Consider the following 26,468-nt stretch of genomic DNA (forward strand, 5'->3'; position numbering starts at 1 on the left):
ATTTATAACTTTTCTGTCAGGCTGATTTTGAAGTTTGTTTTTTAATTCTTTTTTATGACTATTATAACTTTGCCTGTTATTTCACAGCATTTCTTTAGCAGTGATTTCAAGCTGTTTAATTGTAACACAGTCAGGAAACACTCTGAAAAGATGATGAAATGCTCCAAGCAGTACTGAAGAAAATTTATCTTTTAATAGCTTTAAGGACAAAATGGTAGCAAACTGTTACAGTTAATGCACTGTAGCATGGCAGTGTTAGGAAACAGTAATGCATTATTATGATGTAATGTAAAATATGTTGTAGCAAGCTAAAATTTGAAAATATTTTCCCCAAATATAAAAATAACTGAAAAAATTTTTCTCACTTTACAGTGCCATATGCCCATAGGACAAGAAATCTTTATTTTTTATATACAGTCCTTAAAAAACAAAACCACACTGCTTCTAGAACCTGCTAAATGAGTGGTTTTACAAGTTCTTGTCTCTGATTATTCAGATCTTTTATGATATGTTGTATTTTTAAGCATTGGTGAGTAATTTCAATAAAGTTATTTCTTGATAATTTTGGAAAGAGGAAATTAAAGTTATTTATTGTGAAGTTTTACACAGGTCTTAAATGTGAGAATCTGTTTTTTTTTGTTTTTTTTTTTTTTTCTTTTGAAATAAAATTATAATGCATATTATCTGATTCTCATTTGTTAGATCCTGCAGTGCTTAATTTGTTGCTGGGTCTTAGCAGGGTGTGTCAAAACAACTGGATAACTGGGAGGTGACTCTGAATGTACTTCTGGCTAGCACATGGAGATATTTGATGCTGAAGATACATTACGAATTACTTGACCAGAAAAACCAAGCAGAAGGTGACTTGACTGTGTAATACCAGTCCGTTAAGGTGGACTAGTATTGTGGAAGGAAGCGTAGAATTAAAGAAGAAAACATATTGGAAGATATAGGATGGGCCTGTAGATTACTCAGGAAGATAACCTGAGTCCTGACCCTGACTTTGTCTTCTATTTTCTACATTCTGTCTGCATTTATTTATAATCTACATAGATTGGAAATTGGCCAATCTGATGTCCATATATAAGAAGGATTGGAAGGATGATCCGGGTAATTACAGGCCTGTCAGCTTGACTTCAGTGTCCAGGAAGCTGATGGAGCAGCTCATCCTGAGTACCATCACACAACACATGTGGGACAACCAGATGATCAGGCCCAGCCAGCATGGGTTTATGAAAGGCAGGTCCTGCTTGAGAAACCTGATCTCCTTCTACGACAAGGTCACCTGCTTATTGGATGAGGGAAAGGCTGTGGATGTTTTCTACTTTGTCTTTAGTGAGGCCTTTAACACCATTTCCCACAGCATTCTCCTGGTGAAACTGACTGCTCACGGTTTGGATGGGCACACGCTTCACTGGGTAAAAAACTGTCTGGATGGCCGGGCCCAAAGAGTTGTGGTGAACAGAGTTAAATCCAGTTGGTGGCCGGTCACGAGTGGTGTCCCCCAGGGCTCGGTTTTGGGGCCACTCCTGTTTAACACCTTTATTGATGATCAAGACGAGGGGATTGAGTGCACCCCAGTCAGTTTGCAGGTGACACCAAGTTGGGTGGGAGTGTTGATCTGCTCGAGGGTAGGGAGGCTCTGCAGAGAGACCTGGACAGGCTGGAGCCATGGGCTGAGGCCAACTGGAGCAGTTTCAATGAGGCCAAATGCCGGGGGCTGCCCTTGGGCCACAACAACCCCCAGCAGCGCTACAGGCTTGGGGAGGAGTGGCTGGAGAGCTGCCAGTCAGAGAGGGACCTGGGGGTGTTGATTGACAGCCAGCTGAACAGGAGCCAGCAGTGTGCCCAGGGGGCCAGGAAGGCCAATGGCATCCTGGCTTGTGTCAGCAATAGCGTGGCCAGCAGGGACAGGGAAGGGATCTTACCCCTGTCCTCAGCACTGGTGAGGCCACCCCTCGATTCCTGTGTTCAGTTTTGGGCCCCTCACTACAAAAAGGACACTGAATGACTCGAGCGTGTCCAGAGAAGGGCAACGGAGCTGGTGCAGGGTCTGGAGCACAGGTTGTACGAGGAGCAGCTGAGGGAACTGGGGGTGTTTAGTCTGGAGAAGAGGAGGCTGAGGGGAGACCTCATCACCCTCTACAGCTCCCTGGAAGGAGGTTGCAGAGAGCTGGGGATGAGTCTCTTTAACCGAGTAATAAGTGATAGGACAAGAAGGAATGGCCTCAAGTTGAACCAGGGAGTTTAGACTGGATATCAGGAAGCATTTCTTTACAGAAGGGGTTGTTGGGCGTTGGAATGGGCTGCCCAGGGAGGTGGTGGTGTCCCCATCCCTGGAGGTGTTTAAGAGTCGGGTCGACATAGCGCTGAGGGATATGGTGTAATTGGGAACTGTCAGTGTTAGGTTAATGGTTGGACTGGATGATCTTCAAGGTCTTTTCCATCCTAGATGATTCTGTGATTTTCTACAAGAAATTGATTGGATAAGAAGCAAATGATCTAGAAATCATGGGCTGGTTCCTATTTCATACCTAGTGGAGGTATATAGGAGTATACGATAACTTCAGGCTTGCTTTTGTTTTCTGGATCTTGTAGACTGAAAATTCCTGTCTGTATGGTAGCTTATCTCCAATAAAATTTGAAAATTAGGTTATATGTGACTACATTGCCTGCTGGTGAGAGCATTGTTCTGAACAGTGAAAGACATGGATTTAGAGTTCAGTATATAATAAAATCTGTTTCTGCTTTATAGTTAAGTGCTTTAATATGTTGTGTATTTTTAAAAAAATCAATAATGGTATAAACACAAGCAGCATATGTCATTGAAGGTGTCTTTCAATGTAAGCTGTGCTTTGAACTTCTACCAATTAAGAGCCTCATGACTTTTGTGAAGTTTAGGCACTCTTCTGCTTCTTTATATGTCGAGGGGTCCTAGCATGATCTTCTTATTTTTCAGTATTTCTCTACATGCTTGGATGTGTACAGTTTCTGGGAAACTTTTCAGCTTCCACATTGTCAAGTGATTTCTGGTAACTGGTGAACCACAGGCTCTTTGAAGAAATTAAGTGCATAACTTTTCTAAGCCCTGCTTGAAAATTAAAATAATAAGATCTGACTCCGAGTCCTACATTCTTGTTTACCTTATTAAAAGAGAACTGAAGCAAAAAAAACCCCAACAAAACAACAGGAAAAAAAGATCTTTTGCTCCAGCTTTTGAATGTGGACGTATTATATTAAATAGGACAATTCTTTTAAAAGCAGATGAAAGCCTGGAAATTTCCTTTGTGTACAGTTTGGTTTCTCAAATATAATTCACAACTCAAATATTTTAGAAGATGGATTAATAACATTCATTGTGGTGGAAAGAGAAAATCTTGGCCTAATGCAATATTGTTAGCATTTATCTATGGTCAATATGAGGAGATAAAGGAACGATTTTTATCAGTGTTCTACTGTATTTTATGAGTCTTTCTGGAATAAAATGAAATAGTCTATGATTTGTGATATCTTCAAACTTATAAGCAGAAAGGTTTGAAGATCGTTAACTGCCCAGTAATAGCCTATAAACAGAAGTAAGACCTTCTGCCTTAGTCCTTGTGAAAGTATTTATGTAAAATCTAAGCATTTAAGTTTGCATATTATCTTCTTTAAAGACTTTTGGAGGAAAACGTTTTCTTCCTGGAGAATGAAAATCTCTTTGTGTGGGTGTTGGCTGCCTCTTTAGAAAAAAGAGAAGAAAATGAAGGTGTGCCGTTTTAAGACTGTTTAAAACATTTTGTTAATCAAAGTAATGAAAAGCACATTTTAGCAAAATCTCCTGAGGCCATTTTTGTAGTCACATTTCATTTAGTGTTTTCTTTCCTTTTGTTACTGTTAGTCATGACAGACTAAATATTATGTGAAAGTGATAATTATATTGAAATTATCAAGTGTATTCTGTAATAAATTGCTTAACATGTCAGAGGAAGATAATGTATATCCTTAAAATAGGAAGAATTCTTAGGGATAGTACATTCTAACACTAGATGTTAGGTGTTCTTATTTTGCCTGTCATCTTTAGTCACATACTGTTGATATTCTGGCAGAAAGGAGTAGTATTCATAAACAGAGATGCTATCAGAAGCAGTGTTTTATAAGTATGGTGCATATTTCAGTCTAATAATATTTTTTAGTAATATTTTATTTATGAATTTTCAAAGCATATTTGGAACTGTGCTGATGAAAGGCAAGATTCTGACATGGTGTTTGTCACATCTGACTGAAGATGTTAAAATGCATCAAATCATGTTTAAAATACAATTTAAAGATACTTATAATTTGCATGTACTTACCCTTAAATTTTTTTCCACCATTTTTATAAGATAAAGAAACTTTTGTTCAGGTGAGATCCATGCTTATTATTTCCTCATATTTAAGGAAACAGAACAAAACAAAGCAAACTCTTTCTGTTTTGATATAAAATTTAACATTAAATTAACAGGATAAACCTAACATTGACTGGATATTTAGCCCTTATTATATATTGTACAGTTAGAAAATATATAGTTTATTTGTTTTCAATCTGCAGATAATTCAAATCCTTTTAGGAGAAATATGTCTTAAAGTTGCCAGTTTCATGCAACTACACTGAATTATCAATCAAGAGATAACTTGATGCTGAAGGTAATATTTCTATGCATTTCATAGTGCAAGATTTGCACGATTCTGTCATTGTGTCTTCATACACTGATTCCATGAATTCTTTAACATAAATGATGTCTCATTTCAAAACATGTTACTGATTTTCCAGTAATTGTGCCTCTATTGCAATATTGAGGTGTTTGTTACATCTGTGTTGGGGTGAGTTATTTATTTTCCAGAAAAGCTGCTTGTCCAAGGTCACACAGGAAATCAGTGACAGTGAAAATAAACCCCAGAAACTTCAGGTCTTTCTTCCTTCCTCCAAATCCTACATACACTCAGTATGGATAAAGGATACTGCTGGAGGGTACTGTCTTTTCCTATGGTGTATTATCCCCATAAAAATGACTTCAAAGCTGAATAAGCAGAGTTTTCTATGTCAAGTGATCCTTTTAAACTTTCTCCTGTTGTGAGATTCAGAAAGCTTTAAATATAATTTTGAAACGGAATAATAAAAACATGGTGTATTCCTGATTCACACTATTCATTTTCTTAAATCCTCTTCCAGACAGAAATAAGTGGTTAAGATATAATTTTGTTCTGTATTTATAGGAAGCACGTATCTAAGATGGAAACATTTATGGAGGTCTATGAACCACCTCTGTAGCCTTCCAATCCACATCGAGTCAGTCCAGCCCATAGCATGTTGATTAGGACTAAAATGTCTTCAGCCAGTAGCCTTGAATCAGCCACTGTAGCACAGCACAGTGCTCCCAGTATCACCCATGTCATATCAATGATATTGGGTTTTTCAGATGAGCCTCTTCACTGTCTTCTTGCTATGCCTGTATCTGGAGAACTGTAGTCCTTTCATTCTTCCAAAAAGCCATCACTTCCATCTCTGGAAATGTTGACAGTATACTAGCATCCACTGACTTCTTGATAATATGCTTTGGCCTTTTTATCCCTCTACATGTAGTATAACCTTACATAACCATTGGGTCTGATTATGAAATGGTCTATTTCAAAATTGGAACACAGCAGATATAAGCATATATTTTAATGGTATAATACCTGATAGACTTGCTTAATTGTCTCTTGAGACACTTTTTAGAAAAGTTCTTTATCACAGGTACCTTGTTTGCAGATACCAGTTACTCCTTTGTCCAACCTTTGTAGGTTAATTAAACAAAGACTGAGACTTGCATGTTTTCTGAATGGGAAATAATAAATCAGAGTAAGAGATTTCTATTCGTCACATCAGGATGAGATCTGGGCACCATAGTTATCTTATATTCAAGGTATTGAACTGAGGTGAGGAAGAAGAAATAAAATAATTACATTCTTATATAGCTTCATATAAACTTATGACTATAAACATATTTGTATGTTTTTAAAGTAAAATGATGGGAAGAAGTGTTACTGGGCAAGACAAACTGTTTTTAAAAGTAATTTTTCTTCAGGCTCTCTGTCACCTTTTAATATTACTTAAGATGTGGGTTTCATTATTAAATTTTAAAAGTTGCTGTATCATTAAAGAAATGGTGCTCATGCCACAGTGTGACTGACATTACTTTTCATAATGTATTAATAAAGACCTTCTCCAATGCAGATTGGTGCATGCTAATGATAATATGGTTATAATGTTAAAAAATTATTTATATTAATAACTAATGTATGTGAGGTCTTTATTAAGTTGTTTTGATACTATAAAAACATCAAACCTCATTTTACATCTTCATACAAAGAAATCACAGTTAAAACTGAAATAATGATTAATGTTATTTTTTCTGTAACTTTGCTTCTGTCAACAATGCTATATTAGAATGAGTTTGTGTTTAATTTTTTCTCTCCTTATTTCACATTTGAAAATTAGTCTAGTAAATTCCTGATGCTGCCAAACCACAGAAGTTCTAATTCTGTGTATATAGTTGATATACTTGTAATGATATTGAAAAAGAATTATTTTAGATTCAGTAATTTACTGTAGTCTGTAAGCTTCATTTCAACTGATTTGTCAGATTATGATCTGAGGTAATGTGGCCTTATGTTATATATTTAAGGTTTAATTTTTCAGAGGACACAGGCTGTAAGATAGCCTGTAGCTACTGTAATTAAATAGCATTTATTTCTACTGAAACAAACTTGGGACTGTACTAGAAATGAAGGAGAAATTATTTGATTTAGTATCAGCCAGGGTTGCTATTTTTCTTTTTTGTAGTTCTTCTTGGACACTTCTGAAGCTTGTTTTAATGTACATTATTTCAAGAAGGTAACATAGCTCAAGTTTTATGACATGCATCTGTTTCAAAAGTTCTCCATATGTAAGAGGAGGCGAGATTTATGAATAACTTCTTCTGGCACTTGTATTCATCCAGCGATTTTGTGTCGTTAAGCACTTTTGTACTTTCTGCTGGGTTTTATCAGATAATTCATGGAGATGATAATGAAAAATACACTATAGTTATCCCCAAAGTGGAATGATTATGGGGAGAAAAATACTTGTGAACCGTTCATGGAATAGAAATGGAAAGTTGAATCATTCAAATGGTTATCCTGTTCTTTGTGAAATTAGGTAGTTAAGAGTAGGACCATTTTTTTGGTAATTTTTTGACAGGATGTGTAGCAAACTGATTTATTTTTTTCCTCTGGATTTTATGTTTGAGAAAACGATTGAAAATTAGAGAAAACCAAGATAGCTTGTGAACTAAAAATGGCAATTCTTCAAATTTTTGGTGGAAAATGCAGACTTTTTAATTTGAACAACTTCAGAACATTTTTTTTTTTTACTTGTATAATTGTTTTTAAAGCTATTTCAGATTTTTTTTTTTCCCTTGGAAAATAATGACAGCTACATAACTCATACTCTTTTAGGCATTACATCCTTTTTGATAAAATATTACTCTAATGTTTTTCAAGTGGTTTCTGTTTCTGAGGAGACTGTTACTGCATCAGTATTACACTGAATGACTGGATTTTCCCTATTGGTTATGGTAAAAGAACTTGGTCATATAAACATTTTTTAAATAGTGACAACTGTGATGAAAAATCCTAAAAAGTGACTTTCAGGTTCAGTAAAAGCAGTTCTAGTATATCAGGATTAATAAGAGATCTCAGTTATCCTGGATGTCACTGCAAAAATACAGTATTTAAATTGTTTTACAATTGCTCTTGTATATCTGGCTTGGACTGGTCTGCCTTAAGCATTCCTCATCACTGTGATTCTTCAGGTATTGATCACTATTAAAATCAAGTGTGCTTTTGCTAAGTGCTTATCATGACAGTAAAAACCTGAAGAAGTGTTCAGCTATACCACAGTCACCTACTGTACACTATAAAACTTCATGAGCTACAGATTGAGCTGTAGCTACGTGATGCCATATTCCCTAGTGTTCCTATCATAGGGCAGAGATGAACTGACATATCATTAACATTGTAAATGAAGAAGTCATATATGAGAACATTAAAGCAAGCTAAGCATTAAATGCACATTTTATTATTATTAAGTTTTCCGTCTGTTTTGAGCTAGCAGTGAAAATTCAGCCATTTCCTCTACAATGTGCTGCCAGTTGTACATAAGACCTAATGCTTCTGCCTATTATGGGTCTATAAACTGTGTTAAAAATAAGACAAACCCCAACACCTGCATTTTTCAAGCTGTTAGACTGAGATCGGCATTGGCTTGGCTGCTTGTCCACATATCAATGGCAAGATTTATAACTCTTCTGTCTGCTTATCTGAGAGCGTGCAGTGCAGTCCTCAATTTTATTATTAATAAGACTATCCTGAATACAAGGTACAAGAGCAGTAAAGTACAGCCTGCTTGGAAGAGAACAGCATGACTCAATATTCTACAAGAGCTTCTGGACACTACTATCCCTTTATAATTGAGTATACCTGAAGTGGAAACCCATTCTTTTTTATTAAATTTCCTTTCCATTTTATAAGAAATGCGGTGTAACCTGTGGCTTATCTCCCAGTATTAAACCAGTGGTTTTAAACATTTTCTTTAAAAATACTCAATATTTTTTACTATTATTTGCATATTCAGTAACAAATATAGAAACATAACAGTAAGACCAAGGCAGTTTAAGTTACCAAATAAGTTTCTACTTGCATCATATGCAGCAGTGGAGAAAGCACCTTTTTTAACTTCATATTCTTGCCAGTGTATGAACTCATTTATGTGCCTTTGTTGAGTATCCTGAAAATATCTGAAGTGTAGACTTCCACACACACTTAAAAGGACTGTCATCTGGAGAATAAGGAGCTGTTTTGTGACTACATGCTGACAGTCAGAATGCAGACATGTGTCTGCCTAAGCTCCTGCTCCTCTTAGTGTGTGAGTTCAATTTAAACTGCTTAGATGTTCAATTAAAAAAATTGTTGTGCCCTGTGTGTAGTATTAGGATGGCCAAAGTCAGCAGCTGTTGCTAGCTAGCAACAGGAGAAGCCTGGCATTTTCAGCCATTATGGATATTAGTAGGACATGGGTGTGCTCTGAGAACCTGTGATTTGAGTCCCTTCTTAGTGTGAAGATTAAGATGAACCTACACCTGCCAGCATCCAAATTATTTAATTATGGGATGCTCTTCCCCTGCTGCTTGAGCAGACAGATAAGAAGTCACATAAAACTGAAATGAAAGGAAGCTACTGGAAGTTTGAAATCCTACAGGTTAGAAAACAGCTAGGAAACTGTAAATATATGGTCTAATCTATATTCCTCTGGGGTTCTTATTTTTATTTCAGTGTCTATCTAGAGTACAATGTGAATATATTCTAGAGCAGGAATCAGAATCTATGTTTTCCTTCCTCCTAGCAAAATATCTTAATCATAGGACAACAGAAACAGGTTATTCTACCTCTGTTTTCCTTAGGAATGGAAATTTACCCTGAGGCAGACAGATCATATGCTGCTAGCTTTGCAGGGGATACATTTATCACAGGGACAGACAATGTGTGAGTGAGGGAAGAAACCACTGAATGGCACATGTGGGAAATTACACATCGTTACCATTCACAGGAGATAGAGACACTGTCATCTTCATAAAATTGTCTATGTGATGAAATGTCACTACCATTAGGAATTACCCAGATATGAGAGGTCAAAATCCATTTTTAATTTTATTTTATCTTATACTGAGAGTAATGACTACATCTTTGACATCAAGAATTTAAAAGTGAGCTGAATGAAACATACACGAATAAAGAAGGAAGATTGTATTGTATACGTATCTTTATTAATCCAACTTAGGATATAACCTTTTTTTTTATTTTTTATTTTTTTTTGTGATACAAGTTTATTCAAATGCATTTGAATATCTGCTTTTCAGATGCCTTAGGAAAGCCTATAAAACCTAAATTTTTATTATGTACATGGAAACATTTTCATTTTTCTTGTCTCTTGATACCTGTACTTACAATTTATTCACTGATTTTTATCTTTCTTCATCAATTTTTAAATATTTTTCCCCAAATTCAGGTAGGATCCTCCTATGGGTCACAGTTTGTTTTATAATGTTTAGATGCCATAAGTCTTAACCAGCGCAAAATCTTGTCTATCAGACTATGTGTTCCTGAAGAGAACACTTGATTATTCTCAAAAGCAGTACGTTTTCTTTCATGTTAATATTACATTGTGCAAATAAACATTGTCTTTTTTTCAGATTTGAGGTATGCTAGGCCTATATTTACCTGAATGTTATCCAAGTTTCTTTTACTTTAGCTTCTGAAGCATTGTTAATACTGGTTACTGATTACACGTACATTATATTCTCAATCAGTTTGGATCATTTCCCTAGGTATCTGAATTTTTCTTAAGCATCTGCCTCTCCCATCAGTGCCCCATTCTCAGTTTTATATGACTAATGTTTAAATATCAGTCACATCTCATCTCAGTGGTTAGTGCTTGTGCTTCTAAATTAATATTATTGGAGCATCTGCCCCTAGGGCTCTCACCAGGAATTTAAGGGCTCATCTGCAGGAAAAAAGTTAACACCTCCATTCTGTAGTGGGAAAGAGGTTCTAAAAGGCAGGAGATTTGTAAAACTAAAAAGTCTTTTCATATTTAATAGTATCAGAAAGGGAAAGTTGATAACTAATTACACATTATTTTTGCTTTAGAAATGGTTTATCTACTTGGCTGGTAAACAGAACTGTTTAGAAACTGACTGTAGTTTGCAAAGTTTAGTCTGACTCAGTTCCTGTATGTTCGATTTCGAGGAGCTTCTTGCTGAGAAAATAGTGGAGAGTTGAATCAGGTTTTTTTAAACAATACAAAGCCAGGTAGCAACATTACTTTGGAAATGAATAAACATAAGCTAGGAGAAAGCAAATGAAAATATTTCTTGCACAGATACAATGCCCCGTTTATAATTAAAGATGATGGCCATCAGCATTGACATATGCTGTTAGCATGAGGACGTAAGAGACCATATGGATACAGATTGTTTTTTTGAGACATTCCATGTCATCACAGTAAGGACATATCTTCAAATTACTTTTATTGTCACTCTATCCTTGGTCTTTCTAGATGTAAGAATAAATATTGTTACCCCAAAGTATGTATAAATTTACATTTCATGGGCAATTATATCCCATTCATGAGAACAGTTGAAACACAGCACTGTTTCATGAACTTACTTGATTCATTTAAGATTAAGGCTGGCTCAGAAGTGTTCTAGAAATTGCCTGTCACTTGAGGCATGTCCTACTCCGGCAGTACGCTTTGTTTGGGGATGCTTTCATTGCAAGATAGAGTTTATGCAGGGTGTAGTTGCTTAGATTCCTGTATTTGCTGAGAATGAGGTTAGCATGTATGTGTGGCTAAGTGCAAAACAGAAAATTTGAACCTTTTGGTCAACATATTTGTCAGTTCAGGCACACAGTCATGCTAAAATATCTATATATCTTAATTTCTGGAGTCACTTTGGGGCATACTAGTTCCTTGCTCCTTTATATGTTGCACTTCCAGTGAACTCTCCAGGCCATTATAGCTGTATCATAAGTCTAGAAGGGTAGAAAAGAATAATCCATAAATCTCCCTCTCCCCTGCCACACACACAAGTGGTGGTTGATCCGGAAGAGGTAAAGGCAATAATTTCAAGTTTAATTATGTAAAATAATAATTACATATTCTTCATTCCTCTCCTGTTTTGCTTCTAAATAGTGTGGTTAGTTTATATTTCCACAATCTTTTTATTTACAATAGTAAAATCAATGTTGTATGGAAAAAAAAAACAAACAGGTTTTCTTTAAGGTAAGTTTGATTTGTGGCTGTATTATTTATGGTTTGACCTAAACCCCACCAGAATCATGAGATAATTTCATGAGTTGCACTGTGTCAGGTTTAAGTTAAAAATTTCAGGTTGATGAATCTTTTCCCAAACTGATGATTAAAGGTGTTCTTGTATGCCATTTTGGCTTACTAGTGGTTTGGTTTTTTTCTTTCTTCTTTCTCCCACTACCAGGAGGCATTTTTGAATGTGTGGAATCTGGTCCAATGGGAGCAGAAGAATTAGCCTTCAGATTTGCTGTGAACACAATCAACAGAAACAGAACTCTTCTGCCAAACACCACATTAACATATGACACCCAAAAGATAAATCTCTATGACAGTTTTGAAGCATCCAAAAAAGGTAACCTTTTGCATATTTAATGTTTTTAATGAGGAACTAAGACTCACTTGGTTTACCTACCTGAAAAAAATGTCTCTCCATTAAAGCCTTATGAAATGACACTGTACAAGTTTGCAGGTGACATCAAAGATTTGCTTTAAAGACCACCTCCTTAAGGCTGTAATGGTAACTGCTTGAAAATAGCACTGTCCCCTTTGCTCCCACTGACCCTGTCTAAAAGTTATTTCTTTAAATTTTTAAAACCTGAAGTAAATTAGTCTGACCTTTGTGACTAGGGTGTTTTTGAGACCAGCTCATTTGGAGTGAGAAAACACTATCTCCAGACCTTGTCCTGGAAGTGCCCCCAAATTCTAGTAAACCTGGAAGAGAGCTCCAATTAAATTTTTAGCATTCCATCACTTCAAATACATCTTAAAAAATTTCTTTAACATATGAACGCCTCATAATTATTCAGGTGTGGTCTTCAAATGGGAGCAAATATTTGCAATTTTGTGCATAAAAATAAGCCTAATTATTGTCTGTGCTTAAGAATATTGCTATCAGGTGAATGTCTAGGCCTGAGTTCAGGAGTTTTCCCCTAACTATAAATTATTTGTTTAAAGAAAAATTTAAAATTAAAACTAATTTTGAACATTTTTCCTAAACTTTCAAATCTTTGATTCTCATAAAAAATTGAATTTTTCAGATTGCTTTATATTCAAATCTATGACAGTGGATGCAAGTTTTCTTTGCCATATTGTAGAAAGTACAAAGCCCAACAAGTTCAATATGTATTTATAGTAGAAAATACAAAGCCTCTTGTCAGAACTCAGTAAGACTGAATTTTACACTGTATTACATGTTTTTCACAAACATTTTTTTATAAACCAGAGCCAATGTCATATGAATGTTAATGTTAACAAAATAAGAAGGTTGAAAGAACCAAAGGTCAACCTGTATTTCTTATGACAGGTTTCTAGCCTAAATCTGCCATGTGATCTGCCACTCCCAAGTGTTGAAGACTGGAAGCTTGACACAATAAGGGATTTCAGGTGTTATAGTGGGCTAAGATGAATAAAAACATTTGTTGCCACATTAGAAAAGGTACATACGGAAGAGTTGCTGTGTCAGGATGAATGTACATGAAGTACACCCTAAAAATGTCATATAGTACTGATTAAAAAATTCGGTTTAGATATTATGAGAAATTACTTTCTCTTTTGCTGTAACATACAGAATTAATATTGTTACCTTTTTTTTTTTTTCCCTAAATAAAAAATTCTAATATCAACTGTTGTTAGGTATGAAAGTAGTATCCATATTTGTACAGAAATACACACAGTTTCATCATTGTCAGATGCTTTGATTTATGAAAAATATAGTGGGCTAAAAATTTATGCCTATCAAGATAGTTTCTTTGCAGTGGAGAGTGTGTGGAAGAAGAAAGAAGCAAACAACCCTTTTAACAAAGTATTTTGAGTTGTTTCTCTGCTGTTTTGGATGATGGATTAAAGAGGTTCTGAGAGATTACTCTTTCTATTCCATCTCAGCCAACTGTGAATAAATGGGCTGATCCTTAATTCTGGCCCCTTCTTTCTCCTTTCCTCCTCATCTTTCCAAATTCAGCTGCTTTCTGACTCCAGCACAAGCTGTCCTGTGAAATTTAATGGAACAGTTTTTCTCCATAGCTGAGGGAGGATGTAGACACCAGAGAAATTTTTCTGCAATTGTTAAATCTTTAAGCCTTTCCTGAGACCATATAACTACTTTTAGTCCTTACTTTGGGTTTGCTTGAATATTCAGTCTAGCCCTAATATTATGTTACTAATTCTTGATAGATTCTAATAGCTGAAGTTATAATGGCAACATGCCATTAATTGCATACATTGAATAGATCATATATATTCATTGTTCCCACTTGCATCTTGGACGAGAATGTAACTCTTTATTTGTAACTGGTCAGGCTGTATCAAAATCTGTGTAATCTTCCAGTGCTAATAGCTTTTTGCTTCATCAATTCACAATACAGCCAACTACATTTGTGCTGACAGGTGCTCTAGTTCAGAATCAAAGGCTAAAGGTTAACACAAAATGGCTCATTTTATTATGATGGCTCCAAAGCAGAGTTTTAACAATGAGGTTTAAGCATTTGACTCATTTTGTAGTTCATGATTATGTCCATTAGTGAGCAGGCAGGCGCTGCATCAAAAACAGCCTGCTTAGACCTCTTAGTAACACATACTTTTGAAGTTGAAAATAGACAAAATATTAATGGAGTTTTAAAGGTATTGTATGAAAGAACAACCTGAAGACAAGATGATATTTCCAAGATAACGTTTCAGTGAAGAATAATGTAAATGCAAACAAAATAACCCTTAGTGCACTAGAAAAATTGGTATGCATCTGATAGAACCAGTGCCATATTAAATCACGTGCGAAAGCATTGCATTATTCAAACCTCAGAAAGAGGACAAAAAAAAGCCCATTGAAAAGCCATCTGGTAGCTATTGCTGTTGTTTAGTGATCCCATTTACTGACATTTGCATAAAGCTTGTTGATTACTCTTAGGAAGGGCAATAGTATATTAGCATTTTTTTTTTTTTTTTTTTTATCAAGCTAGTCAGTTAGGCCCTGGTCTGATGCAACAGAGATCTTGTGTGTATATGACAAGTTCATTTAAATCATCAGTGCTCTGCAGTAATAAAAAGGTGCACCAGCATAGTTCCCAAAATGCACTTGAAGACTACATTTTCATCATGTTGAAAAGGATGTGCCCAATAAAACAATTAATTTTTGACTTGCTTAGTAAATAATACAATGAGATGTGTTTCTACTGCTTGCCTCCTCAGCTGTCAGGAACAGTGATGGTGGCATAACAGAATTAATTAATCAAACTCCATACAAATACATCTAGATTGGATTAGGGAGATACTTTTCATTACTTCTCTCTACCAAATAGGATGTTTTCTTCGAAGACAGAATCTGTTGTTTTTCAGAACTGCATAATCATAGAGGATATGTCTATAGTAATGATCTAAACAGGATCAGGGCATGGGCTGAAACACTGGTCTGCAGTACTGACTAATTTTCCTGTCTTCTTTCTGGCATGTCCCAAGTAATATTATACAAGGTAATACTGGAGCATACTCTGGGTGATAACACAGACCAGAGACTGCTAATGCACAGAATAGGTATGGATGGCCACTTTATATTTGAAAGAGGAGAGCTAAGACACCTGAATGCAGTGTCAGTGACTCTCAGGGCAGGTTTTATCTGCTAATATATGTGTAGCAATACTGAATATTTTCAGTGTTTAAGAAGGGGTACTGTTTTTGGTTTTTTTGTTGTTTTTTGTTTTTTTTTTCATTTGCAGATAGCAATTTAATTTTGTTTTAGGGAAAATGTTGACCTTTAAATTTTGCTAATCAACATGCCTGTTTTTCGGATACAGAAATTCAAATGTCCATTTCAATGAAATTAATAATTTGATATTTAACTAGAATTAACATCTACAATTTCTGAGTAATTAGGATCTCATTAGAAGTAGTGCTGATTGACTGAGGAAGTAGTTAGTGCTTAAACAGCCTAGGTTAGAATACTGTCCCACATAGCCTTTTTCCAAATGTAAGATGCAGCTCAGCGTAAATCTCTTCTCTTTTCAGTGCTTTTTAAAAGATACACAATTATTGGCCTTTGTGACTTCCACTGACATAAAAATATTTATTAAATGTAGGTGAGTGCTATTTCAGTGTTAAGTGTTGCTATTCATCAGCTCATAGTGAAAGCTTAGAAATGTATTCTGAAGTTGAAATCTGTGTAAAGAAAGTGTTACACAAGAAGGCAGATCTATCAGCAATGAAGTTATATTTCATGGAGTGCCTTTTGTTTAATATGAATTGTGCAATACCTTCTGGCACACTGCCTTCTTTCCTCTCATCATTGACAGACTTCTGTCTCCTCTTCAGCCTGCGATCAGCTGTCCCTTGGGGTGGCTGCCATCTTCGGACCATCCCATAGCTCCTCAGCTAATGCTGTGCAATCCATCTGCAACGCTTTGGGTGTTCCACATATCCAGACCCGCTGGAAACATCAGGTGTCAGACAACAAGGACTCCTTCTATGTCAGCCTCTATCCAGATTTCTCTTCACTCAGCCGTGCCATCCTTGACCTTGTGCAGTTCTTCAAGTGGAAAACTGTTACTGTTGTTTATGATGACAGCACTGGTAAGGCTAACGCATTAGATTGTGTGCAGATATATTCACATGTACAAAGGGAGAGAGAAGGGATGTCACTACTCATATTTCTTAATTTAAGAAATCTTAACTAAATTACAATTGCATGGTAGTGTATAACAAGTAATATGGATTTCTTAGCATAAGTATTCTTATAAGTATGCTTCAGTTGCTGAATTCTATGTGTTTGAGCTCACAGCTCTCAACAAATCAGTCATGCTCTATCTGCATTTTCTGCAGTTTTAACAGTTGCTAACAGCTACGTCTTTTGAATTTATTTAAAACTTAAATTTTTTAAGAAAAATATGACAACTTGAAAGATGTACTAGTATGCCCAGTGAAATAGAAGACCTAAATTCTAGCACTGCTTCTGGCATTAGTTAAGTTAGAAAACAGATGTCATTTTTTTTCCGAGGAATTTCAGGATCTGCTTTTTTTCAGAGAGAATTACAGAAGGAGCCCTAGTTATAGCTGCTAGGAATTGAAACCAGAGAAAGTTTGAAGGCTTGTTTTGCAGGTTAGTTGGGTTAAAAGTGAACTCTTGAGTCTCCAACAGAAACATACCAGTTTGCTACCTTTCCCTTATCTCAACCTAAAATTTGTTTTGCCCTTCGTTTTTGCCATGACAGTGACATCTTTGCAAAATCCTTAAAAAAAAAAAATTTGATTTGAGGTCTATCTAGCGGTGGTCAGAATTAAGACTTTGGTAAGAGGAAAATCTCACTGTAATGGAAGATACAAAGAGGGTGCTTAGCCAAATGAAATATATTTAATCTTCTTGGAAATGTTGCTAACTTCTTCCATGCTGGTTGAACTGTCATTGGCAAGAAAAGAACATGCTGAGCCTCAAACCCTTCTCATGGTTCAGTGAACTGGAAGATTGTTGATACCCTTGTTACATAATGCTACTATATATCTAAATCTGAAATAATAATAATAATAATAAAAAAAAAAGACCAAGAAACAATGTGTGCTACATGTGAGGCTACATGTAGTGAAGACTAACTCTGCTAGATAAAACAGTTACAACAGTACAGAATGCCTGCTTGCTATTTAAATTCAAACAAGATGTTTGTATAGCTATCAAAAGGCGAGAAGGAAACAGAGATGGCAGTGCATATAATTATCCGTAGCTGAATTTTTCTTCATGTCTTTTAACAAAAAAGCAAGGCAGCGAAGTTTAGAGGCTGCCTCCCTAAAAGTTTAGCTTTCCAGACTTAAGAAATATGTAACTTGTTCATTAATGTTTTCTGATATTTTTTGTATTATTGTTCCGAAATAGGACAAGGAGTGAAAAAAAGTCTCAAATTTTAATCAATTTATGATTGAAAAAGTAATTTGTGGTTCCGTGAAACTTATAGACTTAATTTTACATCAATTGGAAATATTTCACTTTGATTTAAATCATTTGGAGACTAACTATAATAAACAGGTTAACTTTTAAAACAGGCCTTTCACTTAGAAAAGTCATACATTTTAACACTTTGAAACTGCTTTGCTGAGAATTTTCAAGTAATTTTCTCCCCTTCTACAAACCCCACCCCCACCCCTCCCCAACCCAAAAGAAATATTTCATGGTTAATGGACTCTCTGAACTCCATGATTTCTGAAAGAGATATGTTGTTAACAATCATGCTAGACCTGATCTTTTCATAAAGTATGTTTTGCAGTCAGAATATAAGTAGAAATAAGAATGAAGATGGAAAAGTTTTTTCTTGTGTATGTTGTGATCTACTTGATCTACCTGTGACTACTGTTAACATTTAAGAGAAAAAAGAACATGAGCTCTTTTTAAATAAATTTTAAATAAATCTGACAATGAGTGAGGTGATTCAGGTATTTAGTTTATTTTAAAAGCAGAAAGACTTATTTCAGGAAATATTCACTTTATATTTCTTTCTGGAGTGGCTAGACCTTTTATATTATGATACTGGTTGTTCCTGCTGATAAACAGTAATCCCAGCTACATCTTTTTTTTTTTTTTTTTTTTTTTTTTTTCCTTGAAATCTATTGCTGTCTGAAGAGACAGAAAAAAGAATCAGTTTTAAAAAGGTAATCCTATCTCTCTTTTTTTGGTGGCATTTGCTGTAAGTATATTTAAATTCTACCTTTTAAAGGCTGTCTGTTTCTCTTTGTTAGCAACATCTCCTATGGATAATTCAGACTTCAAAAGCAGGACACACTGCTGTGAAGTCCACAGCATTGCTTGTCTTTGAAGTACATATGGGAACAACTCTTAGCTATGAGAAACTATCAATCTTAAAGAGGTAGAGTTTAAATCTTGTTAGAGAAACTGGTAGTTTTTGAGGCATGGGGTGTGGGGAGAGGAACCTTTTGAAAGGAAGTAGTTACTGAAGCTGAAGAGGTTATCTCCTGCCATGGGATAAGATAAATATTCAGTTGTGAACCTAGGGCTGAAGCTGAATGTGATAGATTCAGCTAATATTTAGAATCTGTGTTGTAAGACTCCTTGTGCCTTTTAAGACAATTTCAAATTCGTTAAAATGAAAGCAACAAAGACAAAATCTTTATCACTGTTTATATCTGTTTATTTCATTTGGTCACTGATTCCTCAATGTAAGATGGATATAATTCTTATTTTCCTCTCCTTGATTTCTCTTTTAATCACCCCCATTTTACTCTCCTTTACTGAAAAGTTGTTTACGATGATAATGCATGTCTTGTTTTATGATAACTTTAGTGTTATGGATTTCTTTTATCTGAATGGACAATTTCCAGAAGTACACCCTGGTCAAAACAATCATATGTTCATGTAGAAATTATAGTGATATTTTTTTTAACTGCTAAAATTAATATTTGGGGGGGACAAATTTACCTATGTATTTCTATTAGTATTTTTTAAACATGGTTACAAGGGGAGATGATACTTCTATTATAAACAGGAGGAAAAGGTAGAAGACATGCATAAACTATGTCTGGAATCTTCTCAAGCTATATTATTGGTAGTTGCTTATATGCCAAAATCTTGGAAGATTGTAGGTCCATTCTGAGGGAAAGTATGATTTTTAAAAAAATATCCTATTGTTACACTCAGTTTTATGAACTATCTAATGAATTGTTAAACTTTTAATTCACTAATAAAGGAAAGATACCTCACCCACTTCAAAGAATTCTAATAGCAGCTGTGTCCATATTCTTCATTACTTCAGTACGGGATACATCTTCTTGAGTAAACACAAATCGAAAGATCTGTGTGGTTACTTGACACTACAGTTAGTAAAAGCCCATGTTAACTCTAGTGTCATTCCTAGGAATGCACTGGAGACTGATACTTCAAGTGCACACTTCAGCTGCCTCTTGACAGCACCATTGTGTCCGATTGTATGTAATCCCCCATGCTCTTATTTTACAGGAAGGAAAGCCAGTTATGTGACTCTAATAGACAGCAGAGCATTTTCCTGATGTTACTCAAGGCACTCTACATGTGTAGATGCAGCCCTCCACTTGTATTTGATCTGGATCCAGATTGATCTGAGATTGTGTGGTACAAAGGTGGTACAGAGTTTAGAGCCCAGTTTGAATTAAGAGAGAATTTGTAATACTAGGCTCCTTTTGCAATAATGACCATCTGTACATCTAAAAGATTACCACAAAGAACAGCCATTACTGGGTTATCTCCCTCATTGAAGTATTCTCCCTGTATTCTCTGTGGAGGAATATCTCTACATCTTGCAACTAATTTAAGAAAAGACATAAATAAGTCATTTTTCACGTACTATGGGTAGCACCTAGACTCTGTCCCCAATCCTCACCAGCTTTATCATGCAGGAATGAAAAGGTCAGAGAACATTAACCTATGGAGTCTGCCTATTGCTCCTCAAGTCAGCCTGGACCTCAGAATACTGGGTTGTTTGTTCTGTGCTGATCAGACCTGCCACACCTGTTCAGGAGCCTCTAATGACAAAAGCAGGATAATTTGGAACAGGAGAAAATGGAGGTTGTGTCATGCTGAAACAGGGAGAGAGATACTTCTAAAGGGATATGATCAATAACACTGGAGAATGAAAAGATGAGATGAGAGCTGCCAGTCAGAGAGGGACCTGGGGGTGTTGATTGACAGCCGGCTGAACAGGAGCCAGCAGTGTGCCCAGGGGGCCAAGAAGGCCAATGGCATCCTGGCTTGTGTCAGCAATGGCGTGGCCAGCAGGGACAGGGAAGGGATCTCTACCCCTGTACTTGGCACTGGTGGGGCCACACCTGGATGTCTGTGTTCAGTTTTGGGCCCCTCACTCCAAAAAGGACATTGAATGACTCGAGCGTGTCCAGAGAAGGGCAACGAAGCTGGTGCAGGGTCTGGAGCACAGGTTGTACGAGGAGCGGCTGAGGGAACTGGGGGTGTTTAGTCTGGAGAAGAGGAGGCTGAGGGGAGACCTCATCGCCCTCTACAGCTACCTGAGAGGAGGTTGCAGAGAGCTGGGGATGAGTCTCTTTAGCCTCGTAGAAAGCGACAGGACAAGAGGGAATGGCTTCAAGTTGCGCCAGGGAAAGTTCAGACTAGATATTAGGAAGCATTTCTTTACAGAACGGGTCATTAGGCGTTGGAATGGGCTGCCCAGGGAGGTGGTGGAGTCCCCATCCCTGGAGGTGTTCAAGAGTAGGGTCGATTTAGAGCTTAAGGATATGCTGTATGTGGGAACTGTGCTAGGTGAACGGTTGGAATAGATGATCTCCAGGGTCCTTTCCAACCTAGATGATTCTGTGTGATTCTGTGTGACATAGAAAAGATTGAATACAGCATAATAAGGGTCAAGACTCTACAAGTGAGATGTAGATGAATAAACTAGAAATGTTAATTTTATCTTGTCTCAATAAGAAGAGAGGCCGTCTGTTACAGTGGGGATAAGGTAATAGAAATAAACATAGAATGGGTGAAGTTTTTAATATTATACTAAAATTTTTTACCCTCGTAATATTTTATGGAGTAGGCATTGTGACAGTAGGTAGAGGACTCTCTTCTTTCAGAGAAGAAAAAAATGTGTGATTCCTTTTTCTGTGAATCTGTGTTTTAAGTAGTCCTGCACCTCGCTTTTTGTTTTTTTCATTAAATAATAGCTATATTCTGCTACCTTCTATGATTTCATTTCTCCCATTATTTTAGCTCTGAAGACTATTTTTTCAATGTAGTCCATCTGTTGTACAGACCAAAAAATAGAATGAGGCTCTAGAACACTTCTTACTAGTCTGAAGATTATTGCTTCCTGTGATCATTCTAAACATCAAAGTATTATTTTTTTTTAAGTAGAATTTTCCATTAAAAAATCCCCAACCTAGCAGAATATAATGAGAGTCTGATTAGTTGTGCTTGGTTTTTTTTTTTTTTTTCCTTAAAGTAATTTACAGTCTCTTTGTTAATTAAATATCACTAAACTGTCCCTGGACACTAATTAAATCTTTTCACATTTACAGATTTTATATAGTCAATTGTCTTTAAGAAAGAAAAGTGGAAAAATGGCAGTATTTTAATCAGCTGCATGTCCTAATGTTTTTCATTGGTCTCAAAAAAGTAACAAATTCAAGTACATATTCTAATCTCTATATTAAAGAAAATAGACTAAATAAATGCTAAATAAATGTGAATATCAGATAATTCCAAAACAAAGAATTCCGGAAGAGTTAGATGCTGGGGCCTTTAAATTATAGTAACACTTGTATTGCCAACTAATGCTTTATGCAGATCAAGTTGATATAAACAGGGTTTTGGTTTTTTTTCTTAATTAACATGTGTTTTGGTCTTGGGTGAATGAATATAAACACCAAAAATCTGTTGCATCTATGAAAAGAAGCCAAAGTAGAAACTGGAAAAAATTACTTCAGAAATAAAAAATATTTTGCATTGGTCTTCAATATTGAATCGTGTGCTTTAACTCAAAATGAAGGAATAAGAAAGATGCCATTTTGTTGATTTTTTTACTATAGTATAGAGGAAATATTGATTTGTAAAAAGGCCTACAGTTTCTTTCTTGGGACCAGTATTAAAATTCACATTGTATTATTCCCGCTGTATTTAATGTTGTTGTGGCCTCACCTTGAGTATTGTGTGCAGTTCTGGCCCCCACAATTTAAAACGAATGTTAAGGTAATTGAATGTGTCCAGAGGAGAGCAACAAAGCTGGTGAAAGGGCTGGAAGACATGATGCCCTGTGAGAAGTGTCTGAGGACACTGAGTTTGTGAGGTTTGGAGAACCGAAGGCTGAGGGGTGATCTTGCTCTGTACAGCTTTCTGAAGAGGGGAAGTGGAGATGAAGGTGCTGAGCTCTTCTCCTGGGTATCCAGTGATAGGACGCATGAGAATGGTTCAAAGCTGTGCCAGGGAGAGGTTCTGACTTGACATTAGGAAGCATTTCTTTAGAGAGGGTGATCAAACACTGGAACAGGCTTCCTAGAGAAGCAGTCAATGCCCCAAGCCTGTCAGTGTTTAAGAGGCATTTTGACAATGCCCTTAACAACATGCTTTAACTTTTGGTCAGGCTTGAAGTGGTCAGACAGTTGGAATAAATGATCATTGTAGGTCCCTTTCAACTTCACATATATTTCACATACCTTATTTCCAGATATCTCTCAACTTACGGTTTGTTGTGTGTGTTGTTTTTCCTTCTTTTTTTTTCCCTGATAAAAAAAGAATACTCACCTTTGCAGCTAATATAACTTTACACTAAGGGAAATTAAATATCTTTGGGTAAAATGGATGTGGGGTGATGGCAAGTGGGCAACATTACTAAAGTATTAAAGAGAAAAAAATCTTGTGATTCAAAATAAATCTTGGCTAGGGAGAAAATTTCTCTTTAAGGAGAATATACATAGTGCGCTATAAAGATGAGAAAAGGAGCTCAAGAAACTTTAGAGAATAGGCCGTTGAGAAGGAGGATGAAAGATGGGATGGTCTGAAAAGGCTTGCTCGTCTCTGTTTTTCTGAAAATGAATTGAGCAACTCAATTTCTGTGAAAAGTTTTTCCTTGTAAACACACCTGTATAAGTAAGGTCTATTCTTAGCAGAATGAGAGAGAAGGAATAAAATGCTGTATTTGGACATTTGACTACTGATATAGTAACAGTGCATCTCACCTGAGTATAGAAGACAAGACTTCAATCTGGGTTATTTAGAACAGAAACTCACGAACTGACATGGCTGGCATGCAATAGAATATGTGTCGGGTTTGACATTTTGATATAGAAGGGTAAAATTTGCTCAAGAATAGATGATAGGCAGACATAGGGAGAGAATTCTTAAAGATAATCTGGGGTCCTTGGTCCACAATACACTAGGACACATCTTTTGGGAGCAACAATGTAATTAAAAAAAGCACGAAGGAGTTTTGTTATAGACAATAGACACAGACCTGCTTAAGCAAATCCAGGGGAGGGCCACAAAGATGATCAGGAGGATGGAGCACCTCCCCTATGAGGACAGGCTGAGAGAGTGGCGCTGTTCAGCCTAGAAAAAAGAAGGCTCTGGGGAGATGTTATAGGAGCCTTCCAGTATTTAAAGGGGGCCCACAAGAAAGATGGGGAGGGACTTTTTATCAGGGAGTGGAGTGATAGGACAAGGGGTAATGGTTTTCAACTGAAAGAGGGTAGATTTAGATTAGATCTAAGGAAGAAATTCTTTATTGTGAGTGTGGTGAGGCACTAGAACAGGTTGCCCAGGGAAGTGGTGGCTGCCCCCTCCCTGGCAGTGTTCAAGGCCAGGTTGGACGGGGCTTTGAGCAGCCTGGTCTAGGGGAAGGTGTCCCTGCCCATGGCAGGGGGTTGGAACTAGGTGATCTTTAAGGTCCCTTCCAACCCAAACCATTCTTGTTCTATGATGGTTATTGTGATTTGCGTTACTGTGGATCAAGATTCAAAACAGCACTAAACCAAGAAATTTAAGTGGACAATGTTTTTTCTTCCCATCCTTTTTAGAATCATCTAACAAAACTAACCAAAGGCAAAGTTTTAATATCAACAGATATCTCAAACTAGGTACTTACTGCAAAAAGGAATATAGGGGGACACAGTTCTTACAATATTCTTAGAAAGATGTTATAAAGTATTTTGACTTTTTTAACACTGAAAATACTAAATACCCACATATGAGATGTTATTGTGATATTTCTGACAGTGAATCAATGCTTGGGAATGAAAAATAATGGTTTATTGTTAAGGAGGTGCAAACCAGCAAAATATATTGAATAGAATTCAAGAAAGTGAATGTCATTAAAACATAAAATTCTGCCAACAGAATTAGTTGGAGTCTAACCCAAAGAAGATTCAGATCAGTTGATGATTTCTTAAATAATACTGAAATTGAATATAACAAAACAATTGTTGTCAAGGGACCTAAGTTTTCACATCACTTGAGTAAGTGATTAAAACCATTAAAATTAAGTAATCTTACATCTGTTAATAATTATCTTTTGAGAACTCATGGATGATAGATGACGTTCTAGATGTATGGAAAAGGTAAGCAATCTTGGATTTATCCCAAATATTTATTTGTCCAGGTTTTGAAGTATATTTATCCTGTTTCCTTATGTTCACTTAACACCCACCTATTCTCAATTACTTTCCTAACTTGGAACCTGCTTAGAATTGGGTAGAATAAAGTGAGGTTGTAGTAGATTTTTGGTTTGTTTGGTTCGGGGTTTGGTTTGGTTTGTTGTTTTTTTTTTTTTTTTTTTTTTATAGATCAGACAGCTGAATTTCTATTCCTGGGAAATTGCTTTGACAAGTCAACATACCTTGTGGGTAAGGAAAATGCAGTATATGTGATAAATATTAAAGTCATACTGTTCAAGGTGACATTCTTATATGCAAATTAGAGAAATAGGTTCCTTATGCAACCGCTGTCAAATTGATGCAAAAGCAACAAGGTGTAAATAGATTGGTTTTCGTCTTACTGCAAAACTGAAAAGATATACTCACAAGGTTCACTTTCTGGTGTGAAGAATATACAAGTTACATATGCGGGTGATAAACTCAGGAGTTACAATACTCTAGGAAATATAATTTGTGTTAAAGTATTTTAATATCTATATATTGAATGTAAGATGTGGTCATTGTGGATAAGCCAACAATGGCATTATGAGAAACAAAGCATAATGTTGTACTCAGATGTATGACTGGAATTTTGTGTGTAAGAAATTACCAGGTAATTCCAATTTAATCTGAATAAGAAAGGCATCACACCATGTTACATTGTTTTTTGCAGGAGATCTCAAGATGAGGGTTCTTCAGATCAGAGGCTTAGGAAAATATGAGCTGGGAGGAGAGACTAAAAGAGGGTTCGTTTAGTCAAGGCAAGTGGACAAAAGGTCTTGTAAAAGAAAACAAATAAACTATCCTTTATATTAAACAGCATAGTTAGGGACATGCTTAAAATTGTAGTAGAAATGATTTAGCTATGAATATTTAAGTTAGAATGAAATAACAGGTATCCTTGAAAAGCTGTGGAAAATACATCTCATGAGATTTGGTGGTTTGTTGGGGTTTTTTTGGTTTTGTTTTTCTAGGTTATGCTTTATTTGGGTGATTTATTTCCTGATCAGCAATGTTTTCATACTGCTTTTACCAGACAAACAGAAAAGACCTTAAAAGACCTTAAAATATCAGGGCTATTCCCTACCACTGATGCTGACTAATGTCTCTATCGAATGTGCAGAAATACTAAATTATACACTACTATTCAGTTACTCCACTGATTCCTCAAACTGGATTTATATTAGATATTAGTTAGATGAAAACTATACCTGTGTATATTTATACTATTTTGGCAATTTTAACTAGCATTTATTTTGGTTCTAAGAAGCAGATGCAGAATTCACAGTACTGGTTGTTCTTGAAGGGCTGGGTGGGTATCCTCTCTGCAAATAAATGAATTTGTATACAAATCTTACCAAAGATACAGAGTGGAATGGGATAGCTTAGCACAGCATGTTAAATGACAATATTTTTATGCATTGCAAATTTGTCCATTATTTAATGGAATGAATGGGATGAA

The 26,468-nt window shown here is 35.9% G+C and overlaps 1 protein-coding gene across 1 annotated transcript in view; it reads left to right on the forward strand.

Moving 5' to 3' along the window:
• Window positions 1-26,468, forward strand: part of GRIK2 (glutamate ionotropic receptor kainate type subunit 2) — a 439,062-nt gene that overhangs the window by 133,628 nt on the left and 278,966 nt on the right. Inside the window, exons 2-3 of the mRNA XM_074923172.1 lie at window positions 12,093-12,260; window positions 16,205-16,462. Of these exons, the coding sequence (XP_074779273.1) occupies window positions 12,093-12,260; window positions 16,205-16,462 (426 nt within the window). The remainder of the gene's footprint in view (window positions 1-12,092; window positions 12,261-16,204; window positions 16,463-26,468) is intronic.

This window comes from Athene noctua, chromosome 1 (genome assembly GCF_965140245.1).
Source record: "Athene noctua chromosome 1, bAthNoc1.hap1.1, whole genome shotgun sequence".
Lineage (NCBI taxonomy): Eukaryota > Metazoa > Chordata > Aves > Strigiformes > Strigidae > Athene > Athene noctua.